At 40.3% G+C, this 13901-nt stretch overlaps 1 protein-coding gene across 1 annotated transcript in view; it reads right to left on the bottom strand.

Moving 5' to 3' along the window:
* KCP (kielin cysteine rich BMP regulator) overlaps nt 1-13531 on the bottom strand; it is an 82285-nt gene extending 68754 nt beyond the window's left edge. Inside the window, exons 1-3 of the mRNA XM_075273882.1 lie at nt 12800-13531; nt 2431-2984; nt 639-711 (exon numbers count right to left, since the gene is read on the bottom strand). Of these exons, the coding sequence (XP_075129983.1) occupies nt 639-711; nt 2431-2984; nt 12800-12917 (745 nt within the window). The 5' untranslated portion in view covers nt 12918-13531. The remainder of the gene's footprint in view (nt 1-638; nt 712-2430; nt 2985-12799) is intronic.
* Nucleotides 13532-13901: the final 370 nt, after the last annotated feature.

Here is a 13901-nt window from a genome sequence, read left to right as displayed (position 1 = left end):
GGACATTAAGCAAGTCCACTGCTTAGGGATTTAAACTGTGCGAGCCACTGCTGGGGTTATTTAACAATAAATTTGTATTGTATAGAATATGTAAGAAAATTGACCCTTCAGCTTCAATTTTTTCCTAGATGTGGCCCATTTGCCTGGCCGAATTTGAGACTCCTGCTATAGAGGATACATTTTTCTTAGTTTCCAACCCTAATGTGGTTCACAATATAATTTCCCTTTTCCAAGCAGGTACAGACTTGCCAGGACCAGTGTCAAAAGAAGTAAATGTATCCTCAGTTAACTTTAAACACCATAGATATCAATGACATTTTCACAACCCTTTTCCAGCTACACACCAAACACATTGCAATTTCTCTGTTGTGCTTTCTTGTAACAGAATATAACTTTACTTGAATGTATTCAGATTGTGACCTAGATTATCCATGTGCCAGTATGCTGTAAACAAAGCTGTATGTGTCTGAGATTTTTAAGGTTGATATTGTGAAAAATACTCCTTCCATTACAGTACAGCATGCTAAGATCATAATGGATGGTTATTATGGTTGTTATTACAAATAATGTGCAAAACTAAGAGCTATTATCTATTGAGAAACATGTAATAAACAATGTAAAACAACTTGATCACTCACCTGACCGATTCTCACAATGCCAAGGTCTTCTAGAGAAGCCAGTTGGAGAGATCTCAGCTGTCTGCCAATAACCCTGCAAACAAATTGTATAATTATCCACATATACACATTTATTTGCTTCCTCTTTCTTAAAGGAAACCTTATAAATAATGAGCCGTCACTCGGTAGTTTAAGCTGGTGCCTGGACAAGGCTTCTCACGGCCATCATAAACAATGAACGAAAGTTCCAGCACTCAGATAGTATGCTTCCAAAGTGTAACTTTATTCTGACAAAATATACAAACGTTTCGGTCCAAATTAAAGACCTTCTTCAGTGTGTCAGTAGGAGGTAGAATAGGAAGCCAGAGTAAATGGAATGGGGAGTCCAGATAGAGGAGTGTAAAAAACTCCTTTAAAGGTCTTAAATTTGGACCGAAACGTTTGTATATTTTGTCGGAATAAAGTTACACTTTGGAAGCATACTATCTGAGTGCCGGAAATTTCGTTCATTCCTAAAGAAAACCTGTCATCATAAAAATGAAGTGTAATCTGCAGGCAACATGTTATAGAGCAGGAGGAGATGAGCAGATTGATATATAGCTTTGTGGGAACCGATTCAGTATAACTTGTCATTTATTCTTTTATTTATGTTCTTTTGATGCTAATAGTGATTCCGTGTGCTAATTTTTTCAGGGTCTATGATGTTCTGCTCTGCCAGGTTAATCAATGGGTGAGGGCACCTTTTCTCCCCTGTTTGATGATTCGGCAGTATTTTTAACAACCAGGATGACAGAACCAAAGAGAACCAGATGCCTTAACCTACCAATAAGGAGGTTCAGAGGGTAGATATGATCAGACTCACATTATTTGTATTCTTGAACTTATGTAAGTCATTTGTCACCTTTTGGCCATCTGCTGTTGTCCCATTTTCCAAACTGTATTTTCATCACTCTGTGATCGGTTCAGTTGCTAACCCAGAACAAACTGCCTCAGTTTACTATTTTTATATTTCAGAGCAAATAACATTATGGAACTATCCATTAGAATAATAGTAATATCACTGTTAGTAACCAATAGCCCTGCATTCAGAAATAAAAAATAGCTGTAAACACCACTTCTTTTCTCCTAAACAATGGCACACAAAAAAGACTTAGTGTTTTACTGTTTACTGGCCACAAGTCCCTTTGTATGGTAAAGATATCTCCATAATTGCCCCCCAAATATATCTTAAGATGGGGGACCCCACGTGGCACAAACATAGCAACCGTCAGGGTTTTTGAAAATCACAACATGTCTATTATTCCTACAGAAATGCCAGCGGTTTCCCTATAGGTATAAGGCTCCATTCCCACGGAGTAACGCACCGCACATTCAGACACGTATACTTGTTTTAGAGTGTGAGCGCTCAAAACAGATCCCATTCACTTCAATGTGTGCTGGCTTACGGGCGCTACACATTGAAATCAATGGAAGGATTTTTAACCCATTGATTTCAATGTGTAGCGCGAGTGAGCCGGAACACATTGAAGTGAATGGGATCTGTTTTGAGCGCTCACACTCTGACACGTGTATACGTGGGAACTGAAGCTAATTGAAGCAGAGATCTGCCGGCGGAAACCTCTACAAATTTTCTATGAAAAGCACTGCTGGAAAAGCCGCAATGTGTTCCCGTCATGTTTTTTCACACAGCACTTTTTTGCTGCGGGACACTACATGGATTTTCACGTTTCCTTTGTCTTGATGATAATGACATAAACATTTCAGCATGAAACAATCATGGGTGTAAATAAACTGAATAAACTGTTATACTTACCAGAAATTTGCTCTCCTTATTTCCTGGGGTGCTTGCAAAGCTGATCTGAAGATCCAGAGGGAGAATAAGACTAAGTAATTCTTCTCCTTTCTTACCGAACACTACTGGTTCTTCACAGTCTAGAAAAAGGGTAACTTTGTGGATATCTATATTCAGTGCAAGTCTTGTCCATTTGGAGCCAGAAAATGGTGATCCCCCTGGAAGCAAGACGGAAGCTGGTTCCATGGTGTGTGGTGTACGGTATTCCAAACGTAATTGGTCTGCCTGAGTGTCAGAGATAAGGCGTAGAAGAGGGTGACCATCCTTTTTCATGGCTGCTGGAGACACAAAGGTCAACAATGTTCCTTGGTTTTTCTTAGCCTGTTTAGCTACAAAATGTAAGCCAATGGAGCCCTGTGTGCTGGACAGAAGATAAACAGAGTAGTCCCAAGGTAATGTTAGATGGGGAACACGTGGACGGAATTTCCAGGCTGGAGAACCAGGGTCCCGCCCTTTGGATTTGGTAACTCCCTTGACAGAGCGAGTAATGTTCAGAGCTTCCAGCAAATCAATAACTGTAATAAATATTAAAAAAAAATAATCAGAATTTATTTATAAAAGGTACACCAGTATGTGTGTGAACAAATTGCATGAACAGCAATGACTTGTTTAAGGGATTCCTGGTTAATATACTTGCTGTAGGACAGCTGAATGACCCTAAGAATGATGCATGTAAATTATCCAAGACATCAGAGGAATATAATGTGTTACTGTAATGTCTGGATACATTTCTCTCTAAAGTCATCATGCAGCTAAGGAGAAAATAACTGTGATGATAACACAATGATAGATTTCATCCACACACATAGAATGTACATGCATCATTACTCTTGGAAGGAATACTTATTACTTTTTTATTCAATTCTAATCCTTCAACTAAACAGAGATATCGTAAAATATGGCATTCCAACCAAAGGACAAAATTGTGCAATAGCAGAAAGTTATTGTATAATCCTTTATTCATATACATAACAGTCTATTGTACAAGTATCCTTAACCCTACATACAAAGTGCAAACTATAGAATTTGTATGTTACATGCAGAATGTAAACTATTGTACCAATACTGCTATTTCTGCTGATAGTTCATATAAAAAGTGCTCAAAAACCTACAAAAATATGCAAAATATACTTATGAAAAGCAGTTCAAGGCTAAGGCCCCACAGCAATAACGCGCTGCAAGGAAAACTGCGGCAGGAACGCATTGCGGTTTTTCCCACAGCACTGTAAACTGAAATTTCGCTGAGTTTTCCTCCGTGGACTTTCTGTTACAATTATACCTATGGAGAAACTGTCGGTGTTTGTGTAGGTATAATTGACATGCTGCGATTTCCAAAACTTCGCTGATTCTGTAAATCACGGCGGGTCCGCATGGTGGTTTTTACCGCAAAGTAGGCATGGGATTCGCTAGAATCCCATCCACTTTGACTGTACTGTAAAATGCTGCGTTTTTCCCACAGCTTTTCCACCACAGGCAAATTGCGACGTTTCCGTCCCGTGAGGCCTCAGCCTTTTTTTGTTGAAGATTTTGATGTCGTTTTATGAACCAAAATAAAAAACGGCCACAAAAGGAATGAGAGATATATCAAAGTTCTTATACTTCTGCCTTCTGCTAAAGCCACTTCCGTGGCAAAATCTACAACAAAAAAGGTGCGTTTACGGCGCCTCAGCCTATGAGAGAAATTTGAGACAACAATGGAAGACAAAATTAGCTGCAAATATATCTAATATCCCACACAGGGAGAGCAATGAATGAGAGTTGTTTTCAATAGACATTTGGAATCATTCACAGACAATTGGTGTTCTCCACTCAAGTTGCTATGGTAGGACATTTTACACAGTGTTGTCCATCTCAAACACCTCCATTAACAACTGACCCATTAACATTATTATTAAGAATCAGACTGTTTCTATACAATAATACAACTAATACAATTAAATTCTTCACGATATCTTCTAGCACGATCCTGTGCAATGTGACACTTCAATGTGTCTACTGCAAACATATGAAGAAAGAATATTAAAACGTTTCCCATAAATATATAAGCTAATGTATATGTAATACCAGCAAATGGTGAAGACAGAGCAAAACAATGATTCTGACTGGTCAGCAAAGCTCCAGGTAATGGTTAATACAGTATGATATCACCATAGCCAACCTGTTTTAGATCACTGCGGTTATGGTAAATGAACAAAGGTCTCTGGCAGCAACTAGATCCCAGCTGGTCTTTAGAGTTTCCAGTTTCTGTGCAAGTATCAGCTGGAGAAGTTTACTATGAGATTCCCCATATTATTGCTTGGTATGGCCTGTCTGCTGCCTGACACAGCTGTTACCAATGAGTCAGCATCGTATAGTTCATGATGGGAAGGGGTTTGGCCTCAATCCCAGACTCTCAGGTCTCATGGCGATACCAATGTCAGGTGATAACTGGAATAACCTGGTTACTAGAAATAGTGTAATCCTGCCACTAAAACTCCCATTTAATTACATAGATTGCTTTTCCAGTAGAGTGCGCCCTTCTTGTATCAACCATACAGAAGACTACTACAGATTACTGTAAAGTCACAGATGAAACTTTTAAACACTTTTCTATTCACAGTAGAAATCCTACACTTAGAATGGAAAGGAGTAGCGGGACGTCTCGAACTGTATTTTACATAGGGTAAGTAAACAAGGTTTGTTATTTACATCTACATATTACAGTATATATATACTATGTATTAGTGAAGCTCAATTCAGTCTTCTCTATGTTACATTTGCAGCAGCAGGTGTTAGAAGGGGCAGACTTAGCAATGTTGCCAAAAGGAAAGGTCTGGTGCCTTTGAAAATCTTTCATTCATTCATAGGATACGGGTAACATGGTGTCTCAGTAGTTAGCACTGCAGCCTTGCAGCACTGAAGTTCTGGGTTCGAATCCTGCCAAGGACAACATCTGCAAGGAGTTTGTATGTTCTCCACGTGTTTGCGTGGGTTTTCTCTGGGTACTCCGGTTTCCTCCCACACTCCAAAGACATATTGATAGGGAATGTAGATTGTGAGCCCTATATGGGACAGTGACTGTCAATGTCTGTAAAGCTCTGCGGAATATGATGGCGCTATATAAGTAAGCATAATAAATAAATAGGATAGGTCATCAATATGAGATTATCTGTTACTAGAGGATACCACACTTTGGTGAGCACCACTTCCTCTCCTCTCAGGCCAGTGACATCCCATTGAAGTTACATGGCCATACTGCATGTCTACTGAAATGAAAGGGGCTGAGCTGCAATATCAAGCAAAGCTGCTGTATAATGTATGACGATATGACTGGTATGCTGTAAGGAGGTAGCGGATTTGGGATACTTTTCAAAGAGCTGATCAGCAAGGTTCCAGATGTTGGAACCCCACCAAGATCATATTAGTGTAAAACCCCTTAGGCCGGGGCCGCACGGGATGTAAACGCCGCGATTTGCCCGTTGCGGAAAAATTGCGGCGTTTTACAGTGCAAGCGCATCCCATGCCCACTTTGCGGAAAAAAACGCAGTGCGGACACACTGCGATTTGCAAAGACGTTGCGGCTTTGCAAATCGCAGCATGTCAATTATATCTACGGAAACACCGGTGGCTTTCCCATAGATATTATGTTAAGAGAAAGTCCGCAGAGGAAAACTGTGAACTTTCTCTTAAAAGCGCTGCGGAAAGAACTGTAATGCGTTCACGCAGCGGTTCTTCCCGCAGCGCTTTCGTACTGCGGATAAGACCCGTGGGGCCTTAGCCTTAATATGACATTCTCCATTAAAGCAGCTACTGGAAACTTTTGGGCATGTAATGCTAATCATCTGTAATATTCTAGCTCTATAATTTAGCTGCATAATTTTTTGTATCCTAGCTAAATTGTATCCGTATATTTTGATTTTTGAACCCTGTCACTATGGGAATCATGTGTCCATCAGCCTGAACAGTCCAGATAGGAGGTCAGTCTCTCTTGTGTGGCTGACTTCCTGTAAACTATGAAATCACTTCTGGCACCCTTTAAGATAGCTCCCCTCCCAACTACACCCTTCTTGGTCTTCTGTATGTCCCTCCAGTTGATTTTAGCATATTTTGCCCTATTTAAGGGAGCAGGATTGCAGTGATATAATAGGTGAATCCATATAATGATTCAGAGTTATAAAACTCCCCTGGCTCATATTGCCTTTGCTATGTGCTATGTACAGAATCCCATGGTGTTTCTATAAATTGCTATTTCACTGGGCCCTAATGCCTCCTGCTTATAAGAGCCAATAAGGTGAAACCTATTACAATTTTTAGGCAATGGAAATAGCCTGACACTGCATCCCAAAGAAATACACTGAGGCTCCGCAATATGTTTAGAAACAGCAGTTCTATGACTAATTCAATTCTCATGCTCTTGTGAAAAGGGGATAAATGTCACTTGTAGGAAATCTCTCAAATGGTTGACCACTATAAATGGATTACAAAGCAAGAGGTATACTAGCCAAAAGTAGCCTCTGTGAACCTTTTATAGGACAGTGGAGGAAGTACAGTCATGGCCAAAAGTTTTGAGAATGACACAAATATTATATTTTCACATGATCTGCTGCCCTCTGGTTTTTATGTGTGTTTGTCAGATATTTTTATCACATACAGAAATATAATTGCCATCATAGTATGAGTAACAAAAGCTTATATTGACAGTTAGAATGAGATAATGCAGCAAGTCAATATTTGCAGTGTTGATCCTTCTTCTTCAGGACCTCTGCAATTCTCCCTGGCATGCTCTCAATCAACTTCTGGACCAAATCCTGACTGATAGCAGTCCATTCTTGCACAATCAATGCTTGCATTTTGTCAGAATTTGTAGGTTTTTGTTTGTCCACCCGTCTCTTGATGATTGACCCCAAGTTCTCAATGGGATTAAGATCTGGGGAGTTTCCAGGCCATGGACCCAAAATCTCTATGTTTTGTTCCCTGAGCCATTTAGTTATCACCTTTGCTTTATGGCAAGGTGCTCCATCATGCTGGAAAAGGCATTGTTGATCGCCAAACTGCTCTTGGACGGTTGGGAGAAGTTGATCTTGGAGGACATTCTGGTACCATTCCTAATTCATGGCTGTGTTTTTAGGCAAGACTGTGATAGAGCCTATTCCCTTAGCTGAGAAGCAACCCCACACATGAATGGTTTCAGGATGCTTTACAGTTGGCATGAGACAAGACTGATGGTAGCGCTCACCTTGTCTTCTCCGAATAAGCTGTTTTCCAGATGTCCCAAACAATCAAAAAGGGGATTCATCAGAGAAAATGACTTTACCCCAGTCCTCAGCAGTCCACTCCCTGTACCTTTTGCAGAATATCAGTCTGTCTCTGATGTTTTTTCTGGCGAGAAGTGGCTTCTTTGCTGCCCTCCTTGAGACCAGGCCTTGCTCCAAGACGGTCCTGGCGCTTGCTGGTCTTTTCTTGGGCGCCCTGGAGCCTTTTTGCCAACAATGCAACCTCTCTCCTTGAAGTGTTTGATATTGCGATAGATTGTTGACTGAGGTGCAATCTTTCTAGCTGCGATACTCTTCCCTTTTAGGCCATTTTTGTGCAGTGCAGTGATGACTGCACGTGTTTCTTTAGAGATAACCATGGTTAACAGAAGAGAAACAATTATGCCAAGCACCAGCCTCCTTTTAAAGTGTCCAGTGCTGTCATTCTTACTTAATCATGACAGATTGATCTCCAGCCCTGTCCTCATCAACATCCACACCTGTGTTAATGGAGCAATCACTGAAACGATGTTAGCTGGTCCTTTTAAGGCAGGGCTGCAATGATGTTGAAATGTGTTTTGGGGGATAAAGTTCATTTTCTAGGCAAATATTGACTTAGCAAGTAATTGCTGTTAAGCTGATCATACTTTATAACATTCTGGAGTATATGCAAATTGCCATTAGGAAAACTGAAGCAGTAGACTTTGTAAAAATAAATATTTGTATCATTCTCAAAACTTTTGGCCATGACTGTACTTTAACACCCTTTTGTGGCTCGACCCATTGTCCAATCTGACCACCCATGTAATCCTTTACTTATCTGTCAGAGACAGACCTGCATGCCGAGTTTTGCAGCAATCCAACATTTCTATTTGGGAGTGTTATTTTTTTTGTCAATTAGTATATTTACATAGTTGCTCATTTTTATTGTAAATATAAACTATGAAATGAACTACGCTTCAGTTATGTTCAGTGTTTGTTTGTGTTTCCTTTCTTTGAAGAGAACCAAGAGGGAATGTGGGGACAACCATCAAGGAAAAGCTGCAGGCTGGAAAAGCTTCATGCATTTGTAAACCACCACTGTCATGCTGTTCATTTCCCACACATTGCTACAAATCACTGATCAAAGCACAACGGAAATGCAGGCACTTAGTACGAGTACATTCTACCAACATGTCCCTTCTAGCCTAGTAGTAATTATTAGCCGACGACACGACCTTCGCTGTAAGGTTTCCCCAATCTATTGCCTCTGTTGAGCACCAGGAATACCATGTCCTGCTTCTGAACTATATTGGCAAAGCCTTTGTAAGTCCATTTGTACTATAGCTGCACATGAAGAAAGTAATATTAATAACCTTCATTTATATAGTGCCAGCATATTCCATAGCACTGTAAAACCTAAACATACTTTATGTAACAATGGTTAAATTAGAGTTCTTTTAGTAGATACATGTATTACCGTAGCAAGTGCAATTATTAGACTCTTCACTCTCAACCTGGTAAGTGTATTCCAGGGGCAAACATAATATCTCTAGGGCAGTGGTTCTTAACTAGAGTTCGATCGAACCCTAGGCCCTATGCACGGTTCATTTTGTGTACCAGTAAAAAAACATATACCTATGTCTTGAATTTGGAAAAAAAATCACATTTGATTTATCACTAAAGAAGGGTTCGGTGAATGTGCATATGAAACTTGTGGGTTCGATACCTCAAACAAGGTTAAGAAAAACTGCTCTAGGGGCACTCACACCGCCCTTTTACTTTACATTTACTTTAATTGTTCCGCAGGATGTAGGACCATATAATTGTATGTAGGGGTGTAACAATGGGGCCCCATAGCAAAACTTGGTGCCCTGCTCTGTCACGACCACCTTTAGGAAGCAAGCTTACAACTTGAAAACTGTACAATTATTTTGGTCTTCTTCACACACCGGGGTATATCACATAGTGATTTTACAACACAGATAATGCACACAGTGATGTCACACTGACATAATACTCATAATGATGTCAAAAATTGGAAAAACGTATACAGTGATATCACAGTACAAACATAATATACTAATTAACACACGAATGGAATTCACTAGAACTTTGCAGAGGCTGCAAAATGCCACGTTTTTTTTCTGCACCATTTACACCACATGGGGCCATGGCCTTATATGGGTTTATTTGTTGTCTTTTGAGCAGCAATAAAGATTATTAAATTTCTCGATAAATTTGGATGTACATTTATTTCATGTTGTTATGTTGGTGAGTATTGGTCTTGCTTTTTGACATGTTTACAGCACTCCAGTAAATATATTATTGATTATTGCGGTCCATCTCTTCTCTAAAGTATAGGCAAGGCCGATAAGCCATTTCCCTAACCCCTCCATCTGCGTTTGGTAATCCGTTCAGGGAGGCTGGATGGGGGGACACACACCGCTAGATTATAATGGGGTCCGTGTGCTTTCCGCACTGTGTCCATACGGAACATGCGGACAGAAAAGTACTGTGATCTACTTTCATGCTCGCATGATTCATGCGGGCAGCACGCGGAGGGCACATGGACCCCATTATAATCTATGGGGTCCGTGTGCTTTCACTGCACACCGCTTGCCAATGCGTTTGGTATTTGGGGGGGGGGGGGGCCATGCGGACTCCCCAAACGGATTACCGAACGCAGATGTGAATAAGAGGTAACAGCTTAACAGAGCTTCTATAATACAAAGGGGCAGCTAGTTCTTCCTACATAGGTTTATTGAGCAGTACACAGTATAAAGACTACACTTCTAGAATGCATATTGTCAGAACAAGATCAGGGAAGGCACTGGGCCTCAATGAGAGACAAGAGATTTCAGCTCTAATGCCACAGAACAGTGAATGCAGCTATAGGCTATAATACAAGGCATTACCCAGAACAAGTACATGTTAAATAAAATAATTTACAAATTCACTGAATTTTTTTTTTTTATAGGCAGAAAATATAATTCTATATGTGAGATGATTGAGAAAACTCCCAATGTATATTTCTCCAACAAAGCCAAAAATAAAATGAGTGTATAGAAGAACTCAGCCAATTTCCGTGGGCTCAGCCAACTATCTAATCTGTATTGGGGTATGTTGGATTTCAAGATGCCTGGCCCTTTGTTCCCACAGATGATAAGCTGCTGCCAGAGGTGTCATATCATCTTGTTCTCATCTTCACATTACAAAAAAATACATGCTCGCTAAGCTGAACAGTGTGTGCTAGTTTCTGATGGTTTTGGGCAGAATACCTGACAGCTAAAAACAATCTATTTATTGAATATGACCTCCTTTGCTCCTATATTAAAAAATATAATAAAATAAGCTATCAGCACTCAGACAATGCCATTATATAGTACTGCACACAACCAGGTATCCCATCTGGTCAGTCATACATATGATTCTACACTTTTCACACTAAGGCCACATTCACATCTGTGCCAGAGTCTCTGGCGCAGTGTTTGCCAAAAATCAGCAGAGTAAAAAGTCTTCAGTTTTAAAATGACAGACATTCGCATGTAAACGCTATTTTAGCGGTCCACCTCTCCGTTGTTCTGGTCCTAGTGTGAATCTAACATAATATGTATGGTTTAAGCACAAGTTGAGTTTCACTAAGAATTATGTACCGGAGTGCTGGTGTAATCTGCACCAACAATCTGCTTAACATGCCTTGCTCCACATGTATGAAGTGGTTTAGGCTGATGCCACATGTTGCATTTTTTGTATACATGCTTCCTATATAGTTTCCATTCCTTTTCAAGCCATTTCAAACTTCTTTTCTGTCTCTAAAAAAAAGCAGCAAAAGCTGTAAGAAAAAAGCAGCTTTACCGCAATGTGGGTCCTTAGTCTACTAATGCAACAGATTTACCTTCCAGCATTAGCCACTATGAACCATCTAGACCAGGGATAGGGAACCTTCGGCTCTCCAGCTGCTGTGAAACTACAACTCCCATCATGCTCCATTCACTTCCATGGGAGTTCCAAGAACAGCAGAGCAAGTATGCATGCTGGGAGTTGTAGTTTTGCAACAGCTGGAGAGCCGTACGTTCCCTACCCCTGATCTAGACCATTTCAACATTGTCTAGTATAATGTTGCCTGTTTAATGTTTAGACAGAACTAGCACGCTTTATAATAGCCGTATGTCTTAGGTAACCAACATTACCAACATCACAAACTACTGTGGTATATAAGTGTGGCTCAACAATAATATACACACTGAGCAACATTTACAAAGATATTGCAGGAATGATTGATGGTGAATGATCAGTATGCCAAGGGAGCCAAACACATTGTACCTGTCTTTATAGTTGTTCATACTGGACATACATAGCCAATGATACCACACAAAAGTCAATCTTTCTGGGAATGTTTTTTTCAAGGAAATGTTGTCCATTGACTAGTAAATTCAGACACAGACTTTAAACACAGCTGACTTTTTTAAAGACAATGACTACATTGCATAGGTTGGCTAAAACCAATCAATCAATTCAATTTGGCTGGTATTTCCCATTTTCATAAAGTTTAGACTAATACATATGGCCACCTTTACTAACCACACATATATTGCAGCATCCTTACATAGGCATGTGAAGCCATTACAAGCAGGCAGGTCAAGTTCCCACTTCTAGGGTTTGCTTATGGAACTGGGATACACAAGCGATACCTGTTATTTATGGACACGGTCATTTCCTGGGGAATATAGATATTCAGTTGCATGCAATGCTAAGAAGTCTTTAAGTGTTTCCTCTGATCTAAATAATAGCCATTGCTCCTATGTTAATACTGCCTGTAATGGAAATTCAGGATTAGTAATAATTCTTCTCTACAGCTTCTGAAAGTATACACATGACTTTCTAGCAGGTACAGTTCTCCATAGCAGGGTTTAAGCATTTTTAGAAAACATTATATGAACAGCCATAGCATGAACTTCTTATTTCCAGGAACACATCCCATTGTATACACTGTGTGTAAATATTTACTGACAAAATCATTATTCATGTAAATATTTACTGAAAAGATATCCTGAAAATTGCTGCAACCAGATATACCCCTACACCAGTGAATTATTCATTTTTCAGCCTATACTCACCATTGTCATCATAGTACTGGAGAGGAAGCTCCAAATCCTGGTCACCTGGCTCTTGGCTCAGGCAACATACAGACATAAGTAAGAGAGGCAGAACAGAAGTCCATCCTGGTGTCAGCATTGTGCAGATTAGTGCATCAGCAGTGCAAGCTACATGCCAGATTCAGAGTGCTTGCTGAGCTTGAAGGACTTCTTCCTTGTGACAGTAAGATGTGCCAGTGGCTTCAGATAATAGCAGATGGGCATCCCTGCTAAAAGTGCTGTAGCACAAATGTGACCATATTAATAAGACAACATAAGGGAAGTTGTAAGGACAATTCACACAAGATACTGCTTTAATGACATGAAAGCCCTGCAGAAGAACATACTGCAGTCAATGCATAGCTTCTGTGCTCAGTATCAGGATGTATACATGAAGGTCCAGAAGAAGATTCTCTGCAGAACTGGCCTGAGGACATGCAGAGGTGACACGAAGGAAGATGCCTTTGTCTTGCTTCAGGGCACAAACTGAACTGTCTCTCTAAGGACTCCTGGGATGGACCACAGCTGAAAAGCTTCACCTGAAAGTTCAAGGAGAAGGCATTGCTCCAGTCAGTCGATATGCAGAGAGGAGAACACTGAGGGTAGTCTTTGGTAATGATGGGCAGTCATGAGTAAGTTTGGTCTTGTAAGGGTCCTGTCCTTAAGAACAGAAGAGGTCTTGTCAGTGTGGACCCTGCTGCTTTTTAGCTGCTACTCCTGTCTGTATAGAAACAGCAGAGCTTCTGACAATAAGGAAACATTAGCAATAGACTGGTTATTTTTTGTAACTTTGTTCCCTTGTGTGCCTCTTTTTAGCCCTCCCCTTTCTCAGATTTTTTCTACCACTCCCCCCCTCAACACTCTTTTGCCTATGTCTTTCTTTCTAATCTTTCCCTAGTTCTCCTCCTGTCCCTCCTCCCCCCTCATCCCTCCTAGTATTTTTTTTGCTATTCTATCCCACCCTTCTCAGATGCTCTGAAAGTCTCCTTCCCTCCCACTAATTATCTTTCTATTCCTCCTCTCCCGGGTTCCTCCTTGAAAATTCACACCAAATTCCTTTTCCTATCTTTGCATAGTAGTAATT

This window comes from Leptodactylus fuscus, chromosome 5 (assembly GCF_031893055.1).
Source record: "Leptodactylus fuscus isolate aLepFus1 chromosome 5, aLepFus1.hap2, whole genome shotgun sequence".
Lineage (NCBI taxonomy): Eukaryota > Metazoa > Chordata > Amphibia > Anura > Leptodactylidae > Leptodactylus > Leptodactylus fuscus.
The sequence above is the reverse complement of the archived record's forward strand: the minus strand, read 5'-3'. Positions and strand labels throughout refer to the sequence as shown.